The sequence below is a fragment of the Podarcis liolepis genome (assembly GCF_965112155.1).
Source record: "Podarcis liolepis genome assembly, chromosome: 5".
Classification (NCBI taxonomy): Eukaryota; Metazoa; Chordata; class Lepidosauria; order Squamata; family Lacertidae; genus Podarcis; species Podarcis liolepis.
Window position 1 is genome coordinate 38166565 of NC_139556.1, and position 24062 is coordinate 38190626.

General features: G+C 42.6%; 1 protein-coding gene across 1 annotated transcript in view; it reads left to right on the forward strand.

The window, feature by feature from the left end:
* Positions 1–2700: 2700 nt before the first annotated feature.
* Positions 2701–24062, forward strand: part of LOC310707869 (gastric triacylglycerol lipase-like) — a gene marked incomplete at both ends in the record, with an annotated part of 30341 nt that continues 8979 nt past the window's right edge. Inside the window, 8 exons of the mRNA XM_083505324.1 lie at positions 2701–2802; positions 5099–5216; positions 6581–6779; positions 11092–11201; positions 11756–11892; positions 12106–12252; positions 14854–14919; positions 16781–16886. Of these exons, the coding sequence (XP_083361450.1) occupies positions 2701–2802; positions 5099–5216; positions 6581–6779; positions 11092–11201; positions 11756–11892; positions 12106–12252; positions 14854–14919; positions 16781–16886 (985 nt within the window). The remainder of the gene's footprint in view (positions 2803–5098; positions 5217–6580; positions 6780–11091; positions 11202–11755; positions 11893–12105; positions 12253–14853; positions 14920–16780; positions 16887–24062) is intronic.

Below are 24062 nucleotides of genomic sequence, written 5' to 3' on the forward strand. Positions count from 1 at the left end.
GATTTACAGTGGAATCCTATGCATGTCTCTACATAGAAGTAAGCTCCCTTGAGTTCAGTGGAGCTTGCTTCTAGGTAAGTGTATGTAGCATTGAATCTTTTTGCTTGCTAACCTGTACTCACCTGTAAGTCCCATTGAACCCAGTAGGGCTTACTTTTGAGTACAAAAAACTGCATGTACTTTTTTAAAGACTGATTTAAAGAAAGCAGCTGGAAATACATTGTTTGGGCTTCCAGAAAAGAATATGGGGAAATTCTCATGCAATTTTGTATTTTTATAAATAAAATTAAGTAATCTTTAAAGAGCATTGCTATACCAGCCTCTCACAAAATATAAGGGCAATGTACAGCCACATAAAAACACTGAAAAGCAATACAATGCAATCGTTAAAATAATTCCTTATGCCTGTGTTGTTGTATGTTACACTGTAACATAGGATCTTCTAGAAATATTTTTGGGGGGAACAGATGAAGTCCCACAATTGGAGTAAAGTGGTGCCCTGCAAGACGAATGCCTTGCAAGATGAAAAACTCGTTTTGTGGTTTTTGAGCTTCTTCGCAAGATGAATTTCTCTATGGGCTTGCTTCGCAAGACGAAAACGTCTTGCGTTTTTTGCAAGTTTGTTTCCTTTTTCTTAACACCGTTAATACAGTTGCGACTTGACTTCGAGGAGCAACTCATAGAACGTGGTGTGGTAGGCTTTTTTGAGGTTTTTGGTGATTTTTGAAGCTTTTCCAAAACTTTTCTGACACCGTGCTTCACAAGACGAAAAATTCGCTAGACGAAAAAACTCGCGGAACGAATTAATTTCGTCTTGCGAGGCACCACTGTACTTGAATGAATGTCCAATTGTGAAGTGCAAATATGATAATTGGATTTAGTCCTGCAAGAATTTGTACAGTGAACTTTTGCTCAGGCCCATTATCTTATTTTATAAATTGTGGGGTACATATTTGTGTTCTGGATGAATTTCAATATCTATCATTTACCCCATATTTGCCTTTATTCTAATGTTTCTATTAGTTGCCAAGCAACATTAAGAGATTTCAGATTATGGTGTTTCCACCATGTGGAACAACAGTGGACCTAACTAGACATGGCGTTAATTACATGAGAAACAATTGTAACATGGTTTTAAAAGTTTTGAAAGCAGGAAGTGGGTTGTCATTTGACACCACAGCATCTTGGGAGGGGGTTTGAAACCTTCCCAGTCAAAATCTTGGTGGAAATTACCCTCCACCTCCCTTTTGGCAATTGGCACCAACAAAGAAAATCCTATTGGACATGAGAAGTGGCAGGAGATTGGTCACTGGCCTAGGGAATTCTACTAAAAAAATAGAAATAAAATAAAGTGTTGTTGTTGTTTTTTTGGTGTCATGTACTAGGCAAGATTTTTCTCACATCCCATTGAAGTGAGATGCAGTTTGCATCATGATTTTGGGTACTATGTTTTCTCCTCACTGTCATTCTCAGGAATGTGCAGTCCTCTTATTAATTGGTGAAGTGATGGCAAATCAGTGGCACACAGATCATTTTGGCAGTAGTTGGTTAATTCTAGAGCTGTAACTAACGTTTCCAAATTTCGGAATGTGAATTTTGTCTCACACCAAGTGTTGATACCAAAATTTGATTTTTGACAAGCTGGGGAAAAAAATATTCACTTTATTACATTGCGTGCCCAGGCAGAGACCCCCCGACCCCAGGTGACACCCAGGGGGAATAATGACACATGACACATGTTATGGGATTAAAACTGGCTACAACTTTATTAAACTTTTAGATGTGGGAAGACCTTGGCTTAGGCATTGGGCATTTATCCCTCCCAGTCCCCAGGCACATCTGGGGCTCATCAGGGTTAACCAATCTATCCAGGGATTGGGCTAGCTCTGAATGACGTATGTTTAAGCAGAGAGCCCGCCCCCCATTTCACTGCAACACAGGGGAGTGCACTGACAACCTTTCAGCGTATTGCCAGTGACTCCCCTCAACACAGCCCATTTAATGGGGAACCCTGGTTTTGAATCCACAGGGGGGGGTGTCACCACTTCATGCCCCCCCCCCATTGAGGGAAGAAAGACTAAAGGATTCTGCTCAAGGCCTGAAACCACCAAAGTTGTGACGTTTTGCTATGGGGAAGGTGAAACCTGCCAATGTGGTGAAAATTCCTTTAACAGAAACCATTGCAAGACCGTAGCAGTGTCTGCATACCTGTAAAGAAGAGGTTAACCTGCAATAAAAGGCCTAAACAAAGTGAGGGTAGGGCAGGTGAAACTCTGGAGCTGACTGAGAGCTCCTAGGTAGGCTCCACCTCCTTATATGCTTAAAGAGTAAACCCTACCCTTACTTGGTCTGCTCCCCTGGCTCCACCTCCCCAGTCACGATTGGTTATTTAAACTGAGGTTTGCTGGAACCTCAAGGTTCATGACTTGGGGAGGTGGTCCAGGAGTGCTCTGCGGGGAGACATGTAGGATCGGGGGTGAAGCGCTCAGGCATGCAAAGGGCGTCCTCCGTTTGATGTAGAGTGCGGCCATTCTACTCTGGCATCTATCAAATATTGCCAAATACCAATTGCCACTGTACATCTGCTGTCTCATAAGGTCTCCATATGTCAAATGCAAATGTAAAAACCTTTAAGAATATTGCAATACATTGATATTGTATTTCTTTGAAACTACTGGCATTGCTTTACCCAGGCCTACAATGTGGCTCATTTTGGTAGCGGCCTGCTTAATCCAAGAGGCTTCCGCTGCAGAAGAAGTTATAAGTGGGAGACATTTGAATCCTCAAGAATTTATGACTGTCGTAAGTTGCTTATTCAAATGCATTTCCTGCAGAATATCAGATCCTGTGTGGGTTATCCCAAAGAAACGGATTATTCATTTGCAAGTGTTTGACACAAACCATCTTTTCTTTTTTGGTGAATGACTGAGTCGGGCTAATTTATGCCCTGCTGAAAGTTCAGAGAGCCTAGCTTAATGTAAATGTTGACTTTGAGCCTGCCTGTGTTTACAGGAGATTATTACCTGAAGGCAAACATGAGTCCATTATGAAAAACTTGGCATACATCTTATGTATTTCTCTGTGCTGGTTTACCACACAAATTAAACAATTTGCCTTAAAGTAGCACAGAATGATTCTTCTTTGACTGTTTTGCACCAGCATGGAGAAAACCAGAGGCAATCAGCATTCTGGGCCACTGTGCACAAAAATATTGGCCAAATGTTGATTGACACTGTTAGGACAAAGACAGCCAAAATGGATCCCAATTCCCATCAGTTCTAGCTGGCATGGCTAATGATAAGAGAAGATGGGGGTTGTAGTTCAAAAATAAAATAAAATTGGAGGGTACCCCCTTGCCTATACTTTTGTTAAACGGAATTAAAGCCAGCCTCTTTGACAGCTCTAATGTGTGAACTGGGCTTTAGCTTTGAGCTTTTTGGTGCTTACTCTTTCTACACTTGCCCTCTTGTGCTGCTGTTAAAGGTAAAGGGTAAAGGGACCCCTGACCATTAGATCCAGTCTTGGCCGACTCTGGGGTTGCAGCGCTCATCTCACTTTATTGGCCGAGGGAGTCGGTGTACAGCTTCCGGGTCATGTGGCCAGCATGACTAAGCCGCTTCTGGTGAACCAGAGTAGCGCACAGAAACACTGTTTACCTTCCTGCCAGAGCAGTACCTATTTATCTACTTGTACTTTGACGTGCTTTCGAACTGCTAGGTTGGCAGGAGCAGAGACTGATCAACGGAAACCACCAACCTTCAGATCGGCAAGTCCTAGGCTCTGTGGTTTAACCCACAGTGCCACCCGTAGGGACTCCTTTCTCACAAGAGCTGAATGTGGGCCTACCAGGACGATGGTGGAGGAAGGTTGCTAGCGTATTTCTCAGAATCTGCTTCTGTATTCATTGAATACATGAAAGTGTTCCCATTAGCACCTCTCTGAACTTTGCCAAAGCTAACCCCTGCTGTGCTGAACTCCTGAAGTACACCCATATGGAAGGAAACAAGTCTATAATCTCGAAATGTTGAGGATCAGAGCTTTTTTCCAGCAGGAACTCACCGGAATTCAGTTCCTGCACCTCAGCTGGGCACCATTGCCACTCATGGCGAGGTCCAGCACTTCTTTCTCTAGAAAAATAGCACTGTTGAGACTGTTGGCAATATTTAGCAATTACATTAGGGCGCCTGGGAAACTGGCATCTGGGATTTTTTAAAATTTAATAGGAAATGTCTGGGATTTTGTCTTTTCCCTGGATTTGTACTTCTTGAAATATGGCAACGCTAAATTAGATAGAATCATAGCACCATAGAGTTGGAAGGGACCATTGAGATAATACAATCTCATCCAAACCCCCTGCTTGATGCAACAAATTCAGAGCTATAGCACATCCCCTGCTTAAAGATCACCAGCAAGGGAGGTGACACTCCCCTTCTTGGTAATTGCTTCTGTTCTTGAATACTGTAAGCCATTTTGAGACCTGATGGGTACTAAATTGAAAACAACAGCAACAACAGCTGAAGCCTGTAGGTCTAATTCTGCCCTCTGTGGCAGCAGAGAACATGTTCTTTCCCTCTGGTAACCCTTCGGTGCTTTTGAATCTTCAAAGCCTTTCAAATGTGCTATTTCAATTATTTCAAGAAACAACCCGTACTGCAACCCTGTGAAGTGTGTTAGTATTACTACCTGCTAACTGCTGATGCAAAAACCTGATGCTGAGAGCTACCTAGTGACCTGTGATTAAGGTGAGACTTGAAATAGGCATTTTCTAGTTCAGTGAAGATAACACAGTTCTCAAAATTAACTTCTTGAATCAAATTAGAAAGTGCTTTTTTGTTTTTAGATTTGTTCACTTTTATGTTCTTGTTTTAAGAAAGCTAAAAGCAGGGGTGGGAAACCTGTTGGTTCTGCAGATGCTGGACTCAACAACCTCAGCCAGCCTGGTCCCTGGGCAAGAATTATGCAAGTTGTAGTCCACCCACCCACATGTGAATGGTGCCTGTGGCTTAGGGGCTGGCTCATAAAGTTATTTATCTTGGCTATGCATATATGCCTTGGGGTGTGGGGTGGGGTCATGATTTCTTTCCCTCCCAATCTGCAGAATGAAGTCATTCAATACTGGGGATACCCCAGTGAAGAGCATGAAATTCTGACAGAGGATGGCTATTACTTACAAGCAAACAGAATTCCTTGCGGAATGAACAGTTCTGGCAAGACAGGTAATTTTGGAATGTAACAGCTGTGTATTTGGATTCATATAATACCTTAACTTTCTTTTTTGTAAGTTGTTTGAGTTTCATTTTGGGGGTGGGGGTGGGAAGGTCCCAGCAAAAGCTATAATTAATAAATAAATAAGCTAAACTGTCCCTGTTCACTAGGGAGAATTCCTGTCTTCTCAAACCTTACCTTGTTAAAAACTGTTTCATTTATTTTATTGTATGGCCTTCTGGAGCAACAATGCTCACTCCTTTGTCATGCTGAATAAAATGGGGGTAGTCAAAATCACACTCTGCTGTGGATTACAACTCCCATCATCTCTGACCATTGGCTATGCTGACTGGGGCCCAATGGAGATGGAAGCCAAAACATCTGGAGATCACCAGGTTGGCTATCCCATTGATTATAGCCGCATGTACTTATCCTGGAATGAAAGAGAAATGAGATGCTTCCTGTTTAAATATTACACAATATTCACTTTCTGAGTGGATGCGCTTGGGATCGGGCTATAAACATTCATTCATTTAGACATGCTTAAGATCAAAACAAATGTTTACTAACATATCCTGATTCTGAAGCCAGGCTATAGCTGAGTAATCTCTGAAAGACATCAGCAGCAGTGTCTAATGTGATAGGTGGGGCAGAGGTTAGAGGATCGTGAGGGGGGAATAGTGGTCCTTGGTATATGACAACATCCCTCTTTTTATCTGTGAAATGTTGTTGTTGTTTAGTCGTGTCCGACTCTTCGTGACCCCATGGACCAGAACACGCCAGGTACTCCTGTCTTCCACCGCCTCCCGCAGTTTGGTCAGGCTCATGTTTGTAGCTTCAAGAACACTGTCCAACCATCTCGTCCTCTGTTGTCCCCTTCTCCTTGTGCCCTCAATCTTTCCCAGCATCAGGGTCTTTTCCAGGGAGTCTTCTCTTCTCATGAGGTGGCCAAAGTATTGGAGCCTCAGCTTCACGATCTGTCCTTCCAGTGAGCACTCAGGGCTGATTTCCTTAAGAATGGATAGGTCTGATCTTCTTGCAGTCCATGGGACTCTCATGAGTCTCCTCCAGCACCATAATTCAAAAGCATCAATTCTTCGGCGATCAGCCTTCTTGATGGTCCAGCTCTCACTTCCATACATCACTACTGGGAAAACCATGGCTTTAACTGTGAAATGTTAGGTGGTGCAAAAGAATTACAGGAACAAGTAACCATGTCTAGCCTAGAAAAAGTGACATTTGTTCAGTAACTCTGGAAGTTCAGGTGTATCCTGCTGGAGTCATCACTACAAAGCATCACAGTGGGCAGGTTTGATTCTCCAGTATAAGGCAGAGAGCTCACCCCCAGATTTTATTTCTTTGCTTTCTTTTCCAGGGCCTAAGCCCGTTGTTTTACTAGTACATGGCTTGCTTGCTGAAGGTAGGTGCTGGATTGCCAATCTTCCCAACAATAGCCTGGGATTCTTCCTAGCAGATGCTGGCTATGATGTGTGGATAATAAATACTAGAGGGAGCAGCTGGTCTAGAAGACACAAGACCTTGTCAACTGACCAAGAAGAATTTTGGAATTTCAGGTATGTTAAAAGGGCATTTTGGAGCTTAGACAAGAAGTACGCTTTTCCTGAATGCTGTCCCTGACAAACATCTATAGCAATCTTATCTTGTAGGGAAAGCACTTCACTCTTGGACAGGGCTTTGAAGCATGGCAGAAGATGCTTGAGGTCTTGTAGCAATATATATGACTCTGCATAACTCTGTACTGTTAACCCCTTAGCAATTTCTACACTACTCCCATGTTACAGAATTACATGCAATATAATTGTATACACAATACAAATAAAACAGCCAAGCCCTATGAGTGGTACTGTTTTTCTATGCATAATTTTATAAATATTAATACCTAAGTTGCATGTATTGTTGTATGTGTTTATGCACTGATTACTTTAGGAAATCTGGCATGTATATGCATACAGGGCAGCAGTTGAAGAAGGAGCAAAAAGGGTTTTCTTGTGTGTGTGTGTTTCTTTGTGGCTGATTAGCTGTTTTCCCTGTGTAAAGGTCAGAGGCGGCAGGGTTTCTGTTGAGGCAGGGGATTAGCTGTGGGAGGAGCTTATCAGAGTTTGCAGGCCTAGCGGCGCGCGCAGTTATATCCATCTTTTAGATTTAGGGGAGCTAGTCTCAAACGTTTGTTGGGGGAGACCTAGGGTTTTTTTTGTGGGGGAAGTTATTTGTCCTGTCTTCAAGCTTTTTATGATGGAGGACCTCTGTAGCCACCCCCAACGACACGATCTCAAGATGGAAGGGGAGGGAACAGCTGCAGTCGCCTGCGATTCCTGCGCAATGTTTGCCATCTTGCCAAAGGTTGCAGGCAGCTTTACCTGCAGCAATTGCATGTTGATTGCCCTCTTAAAAGACAAAGTCCAGCAACTGGAGGAACGTGTAGCTATGCTCCAAAGAATTAGAGAGCTGGAGCTCTTCTTGGAAGCAACAAAGCACACCGTCTCCACCAAGGAGGAGACAGGGGACTCCCCTGAGAAGGAGTCTAGTTCACCAACACAGGAGCCAGATATATGGAGAAACGTGACTCAAAGAAGTAGGAGGCCCAGGGTTCACTCTGATTGTTTAGAAATACACAATCGCTTTGAGGTCCTCTCCCCTAGCATGGAAGACGAAGAGCAGACTCCATTTGAGGATCTCTCCCTCATTACAGTCGATCAGGTAAATGAAGACGAGCAGCAAAGTCAGTCCTCAGGGAATGTGCAGGCAACCTTGGAACGGACAGCTCACGGAAGATCCCCAACCAAATCCAAGAGGAGGCGTGTAGTGGTGATAGGGGATTCCCTACTGAGGGGAACAGAAGCAGTGATCTGTGGGCCTGACAAGATGTCTCGGGAAGTGTGCTGTCTCCCCGGGGCTAAGATCCAAGATGTAACTGAACGACTACAAGGAATCATAAAACCCACTGACAAATACCCCTTCCTCTTGGTTCATGTGGGAACCAATGACACTGCAAGCAATAGCCTCCAGAAGATCAAAAGAGACTACGAGGCTCTCGGCAGGAAATTGAAGCAACTAAATGCACAAATTGTCATCTCATCTGTCCTCCCAGTTGAACGACGTGGCCAGGGAGAGAGGGGGAAATAGTGGAAGTGAACAGCTGGCTTCGCAAATGGTGTAAACAGGAACGGTTTGGATTCTTAGATCACGGACTGCAGTTTCTTGAAGATGGACTTCTGGCAAGTGATGGGCTGCACCTCACAACGGTTGGGAGAAATGTTTTTGCCAAAAATCTCAGAAACCTCATCAGGAGGGCTTTAAACTGACTAATGTGGGGGAGGGAGACAGTGCTCCTGAAGGTAGGAGTCTATCAATTAATGAAGATGATCATCCAAATGTCATAGACCAAATGGAGCAAACAGCACGCGGATCTAGTGGTGGGAGGAAAAAATCCTTAAATAAGAGACACGGGGGAATGATTAATGGACTTCAATGTCTGTACACTAATGCGCAAAGCATGGGAAATAAACAAGATGAGCTTGAGCTCTTAGTACAGCAAACTAAATATGACATAATAGGCATCACTGAAACCTGGTGGGATAAGTCCCACGATTGGAATGTAGTAATGGGGGGATACAATCTATTTCAGAGAAACAGACCAGACAAGAAAGGAGGAGGAGTGGCGTTATATGTCAAGGATGTGTATACCTGTGAAGAGATCCAAGATTTAGATCCTCAAAAGGAAAAGAAAAGCTAAAGCACAGAATGAACTCAGGCTTGCTAGAGAGGTTAAAAGCAACAAAAAAGGCTTTTATGGGTATGTTCGTAGCAAAAGGAAGAACAAAGAAACAGTGGGGTCACTCAGAGGAGAAGATGGTGAAATGCAAACAGGGGACACAGAAAGGGCTGAACTCCTCAATGCCTTCTTTGCCTCAGTCTTCTCTGATAAAGAAAACAATGCCCGACCTGAAGAATTTGGAGCAAATGATTCAGCAAAGGAAACACAGCCCAGAATAACTAAGGAGATAGTACAAGAATATTTGGCTAGTTTAGATGTATTCAAGTCTCCAGGGCCAGATGAACTGCATCCAAGAGTATTAAAAGAACTGGCAGATGTGATCTCAGAACCACTGGCAGTCATCTTTGAGAATTCCTGGAGAACAGGCGAAGTCCCGGCAGACTGGAGGAGGGCAAATGTTGTCCCTATTTTCAAAAAGGGGAAAAAGAGAGGACCCAAATAATTACCGCCCAGTCAGTCTGACATCAATACCAGGGAAGATTCTGGAGCAGATCATTAAGCAAACAGTCTGTGAGCACCTAGAAAGGAATGCTGTGATCACCAATAGTCAGCATGGATTTCTGAAAAATAAGTCATGTCAGACTAACCTGATCTCGTTTTTTGACAGAATTACAAGCCTGGTAGATGAAGGGAACGCAGTGGATGTAGCCTACCTTGATTTCAGCAAGGCATTCGACAAGGTGCCCCATGATATTCTTGTAAAGAAGCTGGTAAAATGCGGTCTTGACTATGCTACCACTCAGTGGATTTGTAACTGGCTGACTGACCGAACCCAAAGGGTGCTCATCAATGGTTCCTCTTCATCCTGGAGAAGCGTGACTAGTGGGGTGCCACAGGGTTCTGTCTTGGGCCCGGTCTTATTCAACATCTTTATCAACGACTTGGATGATGGACTCAAGGGCATCCTGATCAAATTTGCAGATGACACCAAACTGGGAGGGGTGGCTAACACCCCAGAGGACAGGATCACACTTCAAAACGACCTTGACAGATTAGAGAACTGGGCAAAAACAAACAAGATGAATTTTAACAGGGAGAAATGTAAAGTATTGCACTTGGGCAAAAAAAATGAGAGGCACAAATACAAGATGGGTGACACCTGGCTTGAGAGCAGTACATGTGAAAAGGATCTAGGAGTCTTGGTTGACCACAAACTTGACATGAGCCAACAGTGTGACGCAGCAGCTAAAAAAGCCAATGCAATTCTGGGCTGCATCAATAGGAGTATAGCATCTAGATCAAGGGAAGTAATAGTGCCACTGTATTCTGCTCTGGTCAGACCTCACCTGGAGTACTGTGTCCAGTTCTGGGCACCACAATTCAAGAAGGACACTGACAAACTGGAACGTGTGCAGAGGAGGGCAACCAAAATGGTCAAAGGCCTGGAAACGATGCCTTATGAGGAACGGCTAAGGGAGCTGGGCATGTTTAGCCTGGAGAAGAGGAGGTTAAGGGGTGATATGATAGCCATGTTCAAATATATAAAAGGATGTCACATAGAGGAGGGAGAAAGGTTGTTTTCTGCTGCTCCGGAGAAGCGGACACGGAGCAATGGATCCAAACTACAAGAAAGAAGATTCCACCTAAACATTAGGAAGAACTTCCTGACAGTAAGAGCTGTTCGACAGTGGAATTTGCTGCCAAGGAGTGTGGTGGAGTCTCCTACTTTGGAGGTCTTTAAGCAGAGGCTTGACAACCATATGTCAGGAGTGCTCTGATGGTGTTTCCTGCTTGGCAGGGGGTTGGACTCGATGGCCCTTGTGGTCTCTTCCAACTCTATGATTCTATGATTCTATGATTCTATGATTCTACGATATCTGTATATTATTACACATATAACCCCAGTTACTTAAGATTAAGCCCCACTGAACTTACTTTGAATTGACATGGTTAGTAGTATGCTGTTAGATGTTTACCTTAAAAGGGAAGGGGAAGAGTAACATGGAAGGTCTACAGGTTTCCCCATTCTTGTTTTACACTGTGGCAGTTGTTTGTCTAAGCGAGAAAGAGGTTCTTCCAGGATCTTCTGTTTCTGTATCTAAGCGTAGTTGGGCAATACAACAACTGTATTTTGTATGTCTGTATTTCAGTTTTCATGAAATGGCAATATACGATATTCCAGCAACTATAGACTTCATCCTAAAGAAAACTAGGCAAGAAAAATTATATTATATTGGCCATTCCGAAGGTGGGACACTAGGTAAGTTATGATCAAGTTATTGAAATGTATTTCATCCTTGTAGCCTTTGTTAATTGCGTTGGGACTAGAAGTTGAATATGCAGTACTGGGTCTCTAGGAAGACTCATCCACTGAAACTAAGATGAACCCTTCTGTTGTTGAATCCTGCATGTATGCTTTATTGCAAATGGTTTGCAACTCAGGGACAGCATAAAGAGCCACTTACACACTAGAAAGAGATAATTGCTTAACGTGAAAGCCAGTTAGGGTTGCTCTGCTGTTTAAAAGCATCTATTTGTGGAACAAAATCACAAACTGGTGTGGAAGTATGGAAAACTGAATTTTGGACTGGAAAAATTAGGAAGAGAGAGAATCTGAAATTGACCAATTGGTTAATTCCTAGTGTAAGCCCCACTGCATTCTGTAGGACTTCTGAGTAGCCAGGAAAGGAGTGCACTGTTAAGGATTCATAGGGGCAGAAGAACAATGCAAATATTGTTTCCCACCCCAATGCACTGTCCCAAATACTTACGGCTTCCATTTATGGGATACTTTGGGGTTGTTGTTTTTTGCAGGTTTTATTACCTTTTCCATCATTCCTCAGCTTGCTCCGAAAATCAGTCTCTACCTGTCATTTGCTCCTGGCTACACATCGGTAAACAGCAAAGGACTTTTATATAAACTTTTGGTAATTCCTGATGGACTCAGAAGAGTAAGTATTTCTTATATGATTTAATTACAGTGGACTCTGAACAGTTTTGAGTGTTGGGTGATTCCCCTTTCTCCAATTTGTAAGTGAGCTGGATAAAAGAAGGGATCTCCAAACACTCATCCACTTTTGTGTTATGACTGTGATAAAGAGCTAAAGGTAATTAGACATGCTTCTAAGCAGATTCAGAATTATTTGTGCATTTTTGTATTTCAGCTTATATGGGGCAATAAAGAATACTGTCTTCTTAGCAAGGAATTGAAAGCCCTTACTGCCAAGATATGCAGCTACCCAGTTATAGACAAATGGTGCCTCCGGTTCCTTTCCCTTGCGGTGGGATTTAACGAGAAAAACTATAATGTGGTAGGTGCTTTCTCTTTATATCTTTTGACAAAAGATATAACAAAAGAAAAAGAGAAGTGAACTTCTACACATGAATACATTATGGAGCAGCAGCAGCACTATAGCAGCCCAGCACACACTAAACAATTGTTTTCATGTTATATTTTGCATATTGAATTCTAATAAAGAACCTGGGCCCTGAAGTCTGCAGGGGGAGGTCAGCTTGAAGTTTTGCTGATGAGTGTGGCCCATTGGGTGAGCCTTCTCTATAGTGTATCCCAAGTTGCAGAGCGCCCTCCATTTAGATGAGATTTCTCTGTATGTTTAAAGTTGCTATTGAATATTTATAGGATGGTGCTCTGCAACATAAAATAAGCTATGCAAGATGTTATTTGTAGAGTATAAGATCAGAACGGAAAGCATATGGGTATCATATTAAGCACTGGGTCATGAAGAGTCGGACACGACTAAACGACTAAACAACAACAACAACAAATTGTGCTGGCTCATGATACAGTGTTGCCCCTAACCAGTCATGGAAGACAATTAGGAATGAAAAAAGCCCAGGTGGAGGTTGCTACACAAAAGCATCATTGGAAGAGAGCACAATAAGAGAGACTGTGGAATGTGTTTGCTGTTTTCATACAACTTAAGGCAGGACATTTTAACTTGTTTTTCCAGAGTCGAGCAGACGTGTATGTTGGAATCTTTCCTGATTTTTCTTCTGTCAAAGTACTAGACCATTGGAGCCAGGTAGATTTTGATAACTGTCTTCAGAGCGGTGCCAAAGCCTTAGTCCAAAGTCTGGTATTTGGACTGAATGTGCCATTTAGAGTATGTGTTTATTAATAATCAAGTGGGCAGGGCATACCTTCCAAATGTCCCAATTTTCCAGGGACAGTCCCCGAATTGCAAAAGCTATTCCTGCTTCAGATTTGATCCTGGGATGTCCCTCATTCCCCCACCAGTGCTGCCACCACCAAACCTGGGGAGGTGGATGAGCAAGTGGTTGTACTGACTGGCAGTGTCTGCGGCTGAGAGGGAGCATCCCAATGTCTCTCTACGGTCTCTACAGCCAGCTTCCTACCATGGGCAGCTCGTAGCAACTGCTGGAGAGCAGAGAAGAAGAAGAAGAGGGGCTGCCACCGTGTCGGCCCAGCCTTGTGTGAAGTGCCTGCTCTGAGGGGCAGTCAGAGGGCAGGGCTTGGAGCAGAGCACAAGGAGTCTTTATTTGTTTATTTTATAAAAAGGGTTCATCTCCCCATCTACATCTAACCTCGCCCCTTTCGAAAACTTATATTTTAGTGTATATTTTTCTTTTTGTGAATTTACCAAAGAATAAAATAAAATAAAATTAGAATGAAGGGATTTTCTCAGGGCAGTGGAGGGCATGTGTACTGCATCCCATCGGTGCAGTGCTGGCATTCATTTTTCTTCTGGTAAGAAATGCTCTGCGGTGGTGGGGAAGGGCCAAAAAAATGGGGTGTCAAGGAGGGTCAGTTGAGGGAGAGTGAGAAATGCCTCTATTTTCATCTGAGGAATTTTGGAGGGTATGCTAGGTTGGTTAGTGGAGTCCTTAGTTATACATATATTACACCCAGTGCTTTTTTCTGGGGGGGAGCAGGGGTACGTGTACCCCTAAACATTCTGTGTTGCCCCAACCGACTGACCGATGGACGGACCAACATGCCAGCTATCTCTGCAGTAGCAGCGCGGACTGGAGCTCTATCATTCTCCTTACCGGTGCCCGGGGAGGGGAGTCTGGGGTGGCAATGGTGGGGGCAACGGTCTCCTCCTCTTCTTCTTCCTCCTCCTCCTCATGCCGGGCTACAGCCAACCAGCTAGCACTCTCCCCTTCTCTCTCAAGCCGACTCTGCTGTGGGCCTTTCCGTACTCTCAGTGTCACCTCCTCAAGTCCCCTCGTCTAGGGGTTGGGAAGGTGTTGGGGGAGAGGAAGGGGGCTGAGGGGGAGGGGGAGCAGCCAAAATGAGAGTTCTCCTAAATATTTTTTTTTTTTTAGAAAAAAAGCACTGATTACACCAATATTTAAAGATCAGCACAGGCCCTAGACAACTTGGGACTAGGATACCTTTATATGCCCTCAAAAGATTGCTAAGATTTTCAGCAGAGGCCTACTGGCTATACCATGATAAATGGAATGCCAACTTTTGACATCAAGGAAGTGATATTCACCCTCTGGAGTATGCTCCACATGCCACTTTCCCGATGGAAACAACAGTTACAAAAATAGTAAAATAGTTTGGCTTTTATTTATATATGTTAATTGTTTTATTGTTTTAGTTAATGATAAATATTTCTATCATCTATCTATCTATCTATCTATCTATCTATCTATCTATCTATCTAATCTATCTTTCTATGTAAACCACTTAGGGATCATGTATATTTAGTGATATAAAATATTATATATTAATTCCTTAAATAAATTAAATATTTTTACACACATTTTTTAAGGGGCTCCACTATTTTAAGCAAGAGGTTTCATAAATATTGCATGAGGAGGAATTCTAGCAATTCACATCACCTGAATTTGAATTAGCACATGAGTATGTTTTAAAATTAAAATTTTCAAACTCTACATAATTCTTGTCCTTCTTCTAGGTCACTAGGACGCATAAATTTAGATTTTTTGACTATGGATGCAGGAACAAAGTTGTATACAATATGGTAAGGAAAAGGATGAGTTTGGGTTCTGTTTTAAAATTCCGCATTTAAAAAATGCTGTAATGTTTGAATTCTTGCACACTTCCTTCAGGGACTCTTAAAGACTGAGAGAACATCAAAGAAGTACACAGAATTATGGGTTGTATCCAACACTGTGCACACAGAGTTCCACTTGCATAATTAGGGATCCCCTACCTCGGCTCTGGGGCCTCTCTCAATCCTTGGCACAGATTTTGAGAGTGTGCTGCTTGGCAGAAGTTCAGTGGTGCATGCAGAGGTCTATAGCACAAACAGATCTGCAGGGCTGGATACGATCCAATGGTTTTATTTCTATGGAAACAAACAGACAAATAATAAATATGCATTCCAGTCTGGATCCTGACCTTTGCTTCTTTTAATTTCCTTACTAGATGTCCATCTACTTTCTTAAAAAAAAACAGCAGGGCCCCATCATATTTCTTCTTGAGTAATCAGTTATTTCATTTTTACTATTGCAACATGTTTTCACATGCATAAGTACATGGTACCTTGGGTTACATATGCTTCAGGTTACACACTCCACTAAGCCAGAAATAGTGCTTCAGGTTAAGAACTTTGCTTCAGGATAAGAACAGAAATCGGGCTCTGGCGGTTCAGCGGCAGCAGGAGGCCCCATTAGCTAAAGTGGTGCTTCAGGTTAAGAACAGTTTCAGGTTAAGTACGGACCTCCAGAACAAATTAAGTACTTAACCCGAGGTACCACTGTACTCTACTTTTTCATTCTATACCCCCCATGATGGTTATTCTCATTAATGTCTTTAGAATTCTTTTCATCTTGTTGGCATCATCATTTTAACTGTGATGTGTTCACTAAATAGTCCTTGTCTGTGGGAATCAACAGAGATTCTTGTACCATTTGTTAAGAAGTTGTTTTTCCCACTGGGGAGCAGAGATGGTCAGCTTAACATGAGAACTTTTGTTGAATTTAGCATGTATAAATTATTGTGTGAATCTGATTGGCAGCCTTAGCATGGTGCCCTCTGCACATTAGAGAAATCATTTTCTCTTCTCAACATTAAAATGCTAGAAATAAAGGAGTCAGTAAAATTTTGTAATGTTCTTCCTCCAGTTGTAGCAAACTATTGTAGGATATTATTAACTGTCACTAAGTAAATGTTGATCAAATATGAAATATGTAAATTAAATTCCTGCATTGATATCCATTTTTGCTATTACATGTTTATGGGATCGTCACTCCACACATTCCTTTCTGATCTTGATTCACATGATCCGGAGCATAATATTATACATTAGAGTAATTAATCTTCAACTACCAAATTAATGGATCTGCAAAAATGTACTTCATGTGACTAACATTTTAACACAGGAGGTTTTGCTATGTATTACTGGCATTAAAGAGAGGTAAATGCATAAAGGGAAAAATAATAGTTTTTTCGATGTCATACATCCCAGAACACTGAAGGTTCAGAATGAGGAAATGTCAGAAAGGTACGAAAATATGACAGTGTCATCACTGAAACCTATTTCTGTTTTATTTTTCACCCCCAGACCACACCCCCATTTTATAAAATAGAATGCATGGAAGTACCAACAGCTTTGTGGAGTGGAGGACAGGACATTGTGGAAGATGAAAAGGATATTCAACTCTTAATCCCTCGAATCCCTCATTTAGTTTTTTACAAGAATATCCCTGATTGGCAGCATCTGGATTATATCTTCGGTCTCGATGCTCCAAAGCAGCTATACCCTGACGTGCTTAAACTGATGCAGAAGTTCAAATAAATTCTGTATTTAAAGTATATGTTTCCTAGCATTGTCTCTCTGATTATCCCTACCCACCTGCTTGTTTACACTCTCAAATAAGTTCAATAAGAAGGAGATTGAGAAGCTGAAATGTGTTCAGAGGAGGGCAACCAAGATGAACAAGGGTCAAGAAACCAATCCTGATGAGGAACTGTTGAAGAGTCTGGGTATGTTTAGCCTGGAAAAGGAATGATAGGTAAAGGGTAAAAGGACCCCTAACCATTAGGTCCAGTCGTGACCGACTCTGGGGTTGCGGCGCTCATCTCGCTTTATTGGCCGAGGGAGCCAGCGTACAGCTTCCGGGTCATGTGGCCAGCATGACTAAGCCGCTTCTGGCGAACCAGAGCAGCATACGGAAACGCCGTTTACCTTCCCGCCTGAGTGGTACCTATTTATCTACTTGCACTTTGATGTGCTTTCGAACTGCTAGTTCGAGAGCCAGTGTGGTGTAGTGGTTAAGAGCGGTAGTCACGTAATCTGGGAAACCGGGTTCGTGTCTCCGCTCCTCCACATGCAGCTGCTGGGTGACCTTGGGCCAGTCACACTTCTGTGAAGTCTCTCAGCCCCACTCACCTCACAGAGTGTTTGTTGTGGGGGAGGAAGGGAAAGGAGAATGTTAGCCGCTTTGAGACTCCTGAAGGGGAGTGAAAGGCGGGATATCAAATCCAAACTCTTCTTCTTCTTCTTCTGCTAGGTTGGCAGGAGCAGGGACCGAGCAACAGGAGCTCACCCCGTTGCGGGGATTTGTACTGCTGACCTTCTGATTGGCAAGTCCTAGGCTCTGTGGTTTAACCCACAGCACCACCCACATCCCAAAAAGGAATGATAGCCATCTTCAAATATCTTAAGGTCTATCACATGGAAGAGGGAACAATCTTGTTTTCACCTGCTCTGGAGGATAGGACTCAAACTACTGGCTTCAAGTTACAAGAAGGGAGATTCCAGCTAAACATTAGGAAGAACTTTCTGACAATAACAGCTGTTCAACAGTGAAACAGTCTCCCTCAGGAGGTTGTGTTCATTGGAGGTTTTTAAGCAGAGGTTGGATGGCCATTTGTCGTGGATGCTTTGGCTGAGATTCTTGCATTGCAGGAGGTTGTACTAGATGACCCTTGGGGTCCCTTCCAACTCTAGGATTCTATTACAGTAAGTATCACAAAAAAGTGGAAGCAGTCTACAGTTCAAAAAATAGCATGGGGAAAAATACAACCAGAGGATGTATAATCTATGCCACTAAGACATTCAACTGCAAAACCCTAGGAGGCACCACTGGGGAGCTATTGTTTGCTCCAGCAGAAGAACCCTGAGGGCCAGAGAGAAGCTGTCTGTGGGCCATCAAGGGATGGTTTCTTCCACATGCCTTGCCTCTGATGGCTGGTGAAAAACTCATTGATTGCCATCAGTGGTTAGCTGATTTCACCTGTGTTGCCCAACCTTTAAGCCTTGGTGCCTTCTGATTCTTAAGGGAGTAAAGAAGTCTGTTTGCGAGCTCCATTTGCTTGTTAACCTTTGTTATGTGAGCAGTAAAGGGACGCAGGTAGCTCTGTGGTCTAAACCACTGAGCCTCTTGGGATTGCTGATTGGAAGGTTGGCGGTTCGAATCTGCACGATGGGGTGAGCTCCCGTTGCTCTGTCCCAGCTTCTGCCAACCTAGCAGTTTGAAAGCATACCAGTGCAAGTAGATAAATAGGTACCACTGCAGCAGGAAGGTAAATGGAATTTCTGTGCGCTCTGGCTTTCATTGTGGTGTCCTGTTGCACCAGAAGTGGTTTAGTCATGCTGGCCACATGACCTAGAAAGCTGTCTGTGGACAAACGCCGGCTCCCTCAGACTGAAGCGAGATGAGCACTGCAACCCCATAGCCACCTTTGACTGGACTTAACCATCCAGGGGTCCTTTACCTTTACCCATGTAAGCAGTGTGCGTCCTTAAATATGCATGTATGTATGTACGACAACCCCTAAGGAAAAGCAAAGGCACAGTAGGAAGAAAGCAAAAAATGTACTTCAGGGAGATTTGAGCCTTCTATACCAGTGTGTTAAAACTTTACATATGGGCCAAAGTTGATGGTTGAAATGAGGAGGAAGAAAGCATGGACTATTTATATTGTAGTGCAGAGCTTTCCAAACTTTTCTTGTTCGTGACACACAGTTTAGACATGCTAAAATAAAAAAAATCCTTCCAGTAGCACCTTAAAGACCAACTAAGTTAGTTCTTGGTATGAGCTTTCGTGTGCATGCACACTTCTTCAGATACACTGTGTATCTGAAGAAGTGTGCATGCACACGAAAGCTCATACCAAGAACTAACTTAGTTGGTCTTTAAGGTGCTACTGGAAGGAATTTTTTTATTTTGACTATGGCAGACCAACACGGCTACCTATCTGTAACTAGTTTAGACATGCATCATTTTGTGACACAGTAATTCAGTTTTACTAGCATACCGGAGGACTGCAGAGAGAATTTGCGCAACATACCAACACACTGCAGCCAATACACTACACAGCACACAGTTTGGAAAGCTCTGTGTAGGTGATTATAATACAGAATAGAGCCATTACTATTTGGAGAGAAAGGAAGTTACAGTGGCATTAATCATAAACTGCTCTGCCCAAAATTTGCAACCAGAAATTCAGGTTTCACAGATATTCTACTGCACATGTCATCGCTGATTGCTCACACAAGTGACAACAGCCATTACAAGGTCGGCTCCATTGCGAGCTGTCAGTGTGATCTGAGGCAAATAAGAAATTGATCAAAAGCTTTAAAGTGATCACAATGATGCAACAGGAAGGTGCACATCTGAAAAGTAGTTCCATGTTCTGTTTATCAGTGTTTGTGAAATCCCTGCTGGTTTCATACACATTTTGGGGCCCAGCCTGAAGGAGCGAGTGACAGAGTTCAGGAGTACATCTCTAAAACATTTCAGCTTCTGCATATGACCCATGTCTCAGAATAATATAGATGCCACAAAGAAGCTAAATGCAACCTCTGTAGTAGAGGAGAAGAAGACTAGCATGTAAAAATACAAACTAACACAGTTTATGTAGTCAGTTGCATAGTGGTAACTTACCAAACAGCAGGAAAGGAAAGTATTGTGTCAGTAGATGAGTCCTCAGAGAGACTCCTTTTCATCATCCAAGACTCTTCGAAGCTGTTTAAGTATGACTTACCCCTCTAGATTGGTGGGTGGGGAAATGGAATTCAGGCAATCTTAAAGATATGGTTTTCCCAGTAGTGATGATGATGATGATGATGATGATGATGATGATGATAATAATAATAATAATAATAATAATAATAATAATAATAATAATAAAATTTATTATACCCCGCCCATCTGGCTGAGTTTCCCCAGCCACTCTGGGCGGCTCCCAATCAAGTATTAAAAACAATACAGCATTAAATATTAAAAACTTCCCTGAACGGGGCTGCCTTCAGATGTCTTTTAAAGATAGGATAGCTACTTATTTCCTTCACATCTGAAGGGAGGGTGTTCCACAGGGTGGGCGCCACTACCAAGAAGGCCCTCTGTCTGGTTCCCTGTAACCTTACTTCTTGCAATGAGGGAACCGCCAGAAGGCCCTCGGCGCTGGATCGGTGATGTATGGAAGTGAGAGCTGGATCATAAAGAAGTCTGATCGCCGAAGAATTGATGCTTTTGAATTATGGTGCTGGAGGAGACTCTTGAGAGTCCCATGGACTGCAAGAAGATCAAACCTATCCATTCTGAAGGAAATCAGCCCTGAGCGCTCACTGGAAGGACAGATCCTGAAGCTGAGGCTCCAATACTTTTGCCACCTCATGAGAAGAGAAGACTTCCTGGAAAAGACCCTGATGTTGGGAAAGATTGTGAGGGCACAAGGAGAAGGGGACGACAGAGGGTGAAATGGTTGGACAGTGTTCTCGAAGCTACCAGCATGAGTTTGACCAAACTGCGGGAGGCAGTGGAAGACAGGAGTGCCTGGCGTGCTCTGGTCCATGGGGTCACAAAGAGTTAGACACTACTAAACGACTAAATAAGAACATACAGGATCACTTGTATGAGTAATATTAAATGAATCAATATAGTCAGTGACCACAGGAGAAAATTTGGGGCCAGCAGATAGGGACTGGTGGAGAGGGCTGGAGAGGGAGTTGGGAGCTAATGATGTGTAAAATGAGAGTACAGTAAAAAAAATGGGCTTGCCAGAACAAAAGCCACAAATGAAGATGATAGACCTGACCCAGGTTTAAAAATCCTTTAACTACAAATCCACACCTCCACCATCAAAAATTTGTAAAGAATTATTTTAAAAGGAACAGCAACAACAATAAGAAAGGGATTGGAAAATCTAAACTATAAAAAACCCCCAGGAATGAGCGAGACAGTACTGCTTCCACCCTCAGCTCCCATAGGAAGAAGACTCAGAACAGTTTTGCCCTGGGGAGAAATTAGGGAAGGCCCAAGTAGGGAATCAGGCCAAACGAGTTGGGAAAGATTCCAGACTCTATAAGCTTCTTCTTCTGCAAACACAACACTTTTCTATTATCAGCACTCTCCTTCCTGCCCTAAGCAGTAGAAGCTTTGCTAGTTGCCTATTTGGGAATTTTTTTGGGGAGTCCTTGGCACTCTTCTTTTTCACTTTCTCCATACCGCTGGGAGTCCTGTTCTTGGAGTGGGAGTTTTGATTGGTTTAATTGGCTTCTAGTCTGAGTAGACAAGTTATGATTTGGTGGGGTAAATAATGCTCAGGAGGCATTATTGGCTGAAAAGCACTAAATAATTTTGGGACATGATATATGATGAATTGAAGGAAATGTTAAAATCCACATTTCCAAAACAAAACAAAACACCAGAATTATTTTTATTGGGTATTTTCACAACAAACATCCCAAAGGAGAGCCAGCATGGTGTAGTAGTTATGAGCGGTGAACTCGTAATCTGGTGAACAGCGTTCGCTTCCCCGCTCCTCCACATGCAGCTGCTGGGTGACCTTGGGTTAGTCACACTTCTCTGAAGTCTCTCAGCCTTACTCACCTCACAGAGTGTTTGTTGTGGGGGAGGAAGGGATAGGAGATTGTTAGCCGCTTTGAGACTCCTTAAGGGGAGTGAAAGGCGGGATATCAAGTCCAAACTCTTCTTCTCCTCTTCTTCTTCAAAGGTTAATAAAAGAGTTTTTCTTTATTCCACTACAGCTACCAGGATTCTTGTAGCAAAATATTGGAAGAGTAATGTAATACCAATAAAAGAAGAATGGCATCTAAAGCTATGTGAATATCTTGAACTAGCGACACTAACAGACTCAATAAGAAATCATTCGGGAAATAAAATTTAAAAAGAATGGGATGTTTTTAAAAATTACACGATGGAGTATGTTTCCAATGATTACTCTTGGATGAGCATAGACTCAATTCCACAGAGGTAAGAGAATGGGTTCCTGCAGAACAAGAATGGACGCAGAAATTTTAAGATATGAGAAATTAGGAACCGCATAGTGGTACAAGGAAGTCATTAAACAAATCAAGGAATAAAACCAGAGAATAGGCACTGACAAGCAAGTAAGAGTAGTGAGGAGAAATCAACAAGGTGAAGATAAAAGGATGCCTTACTGGAATTATATGTTTAAAATAATGTCAATGACGGTTTGTATTTCCTAAAAGACTGTATGTCGTTGATAAGATGTGTTGTTAAACTTTCTTTTTATTTTTTCCATCTATTTTTCTCTCTTCTACTTTTTCTTTTTCTTTTCTTCCCCCCTATTTTCTTTTTGTGTAATTTTTTTCTTTCATAGCAGAACAATGTATCTGATTATGTGAGGTTTGCCTGGTGCCTTCATTGTATATATTTTAGGGACCAGGCAAAAACATTCCTCTTTAACCAGGCCTTTAGCTGATCAATATTATATAGCATTTTAAATGTGTCTCTGGGAGGCATTGTTTTGCTTTTCTGTTTTACTTATTTTCTTGTTTTTATCCCGGGATTTGTCGTCTGGGTGAAAAACTCCGGACATATGGCTTCATTTTTATCTTTTTTTTGAGATTTTGGCCAAAAGAAGCTCAAGAACTTTTGTGTCTGGCTTTTCACTTTTTGAAATATGGTAACCCTGCACAGGTGGAGCCTGTAAACATGCCCAGGAGTGGGAAGGGATTCTAGCCCTCCTGCCTTAGGGAACTTTGGGGCTATATTTTGATATGGCTAATTATGTTTATTTGTGGTTGTCTGCAGAGCCTCTATATTATAGCGTAAACTTTCCCACCACAGTTATCGTTTAAGAGTGTGCAAGCAATCAGGAGAAAACAAATTGCAGGAAGGTGTGATTGCTTATGGAAATGGTTAGAGAAGGTGAAAAAAACTCTTTCTTTCACCAAGAACCTTGATGCCACAACGCCGCCTGTGAATATAGCATTCAATAATTCACATTATTATAATTTAAGTTGCACTATTAATTGTGAACTTGGTTAATGGGGGGGGGGGAATGAAGCCAACTGCATAAATTTCACAAGAAAACTCAAAACATGTTCAGGTCAAGTTAAAAGCTTGTTTGTGAGGATAACAAAGAAACTGATTTTGCACTAGGAAATTCTGAAGGCAAGCAAACAGAAATTCCAGTGAACCCTGAATTCCACTCCTGAAGCTGTTAGCCAGTGTGAAAGCTGCCTCCCTGTCCCCATACAAGTCTGCACACAAGAGCTTGCAAGCCATAAAGTAACAGGCCTAATTAAGACATACAGGTTACATAGGCACAGGTTTTGCTTAAAGCAGGACAGCAAATTCTAAATCACATAGTCCAGGGGACAACACAGTACAGTGGTACCTCGGGTTACAGAGGCTTCAGGTTACAGACTCCACTAACCCAGAAATAGTACTTCGGGTTAAGAACTTTACTTCAGGATGAGAACAGAAATCGCATGGCAGCAGACCCGCCTCACACAACTGATCACATGATGCACACACCGTTTTAATGGGAATGCCCATCAACTTTGTGGGGGCCCGGCACCCTCAAACATTTTATTGTGGGAATCGTAGCCCCTGTGGCCCCTAGGAGTTGATTCCTATGCACTGTGGGAATCTCTGTTGAGAGGAATTATAAGTGTGTTTCATCCAGTGCTTTTCTTCGGGGGAAAAGGGTGGCAGTACTCACCATGAAGTTGTTACAGTAAGTGCCACACTTTTAACCAGTGCTTCTCTTCTAGTAAAAAGGTTGCCAGTGCTGCGTGCTCCCATGAGTACCCCCAGAAAATCAGTGGTTTCATCTGATGGCTCATTCACACTTACTTTTGTCCTGAGCGTTCTAGCCAGAGGCCTGCAATTCCAGATCTGTGTCCTGCTTTCCTCTTGAAAAACCACTCTTCAATGCTGAA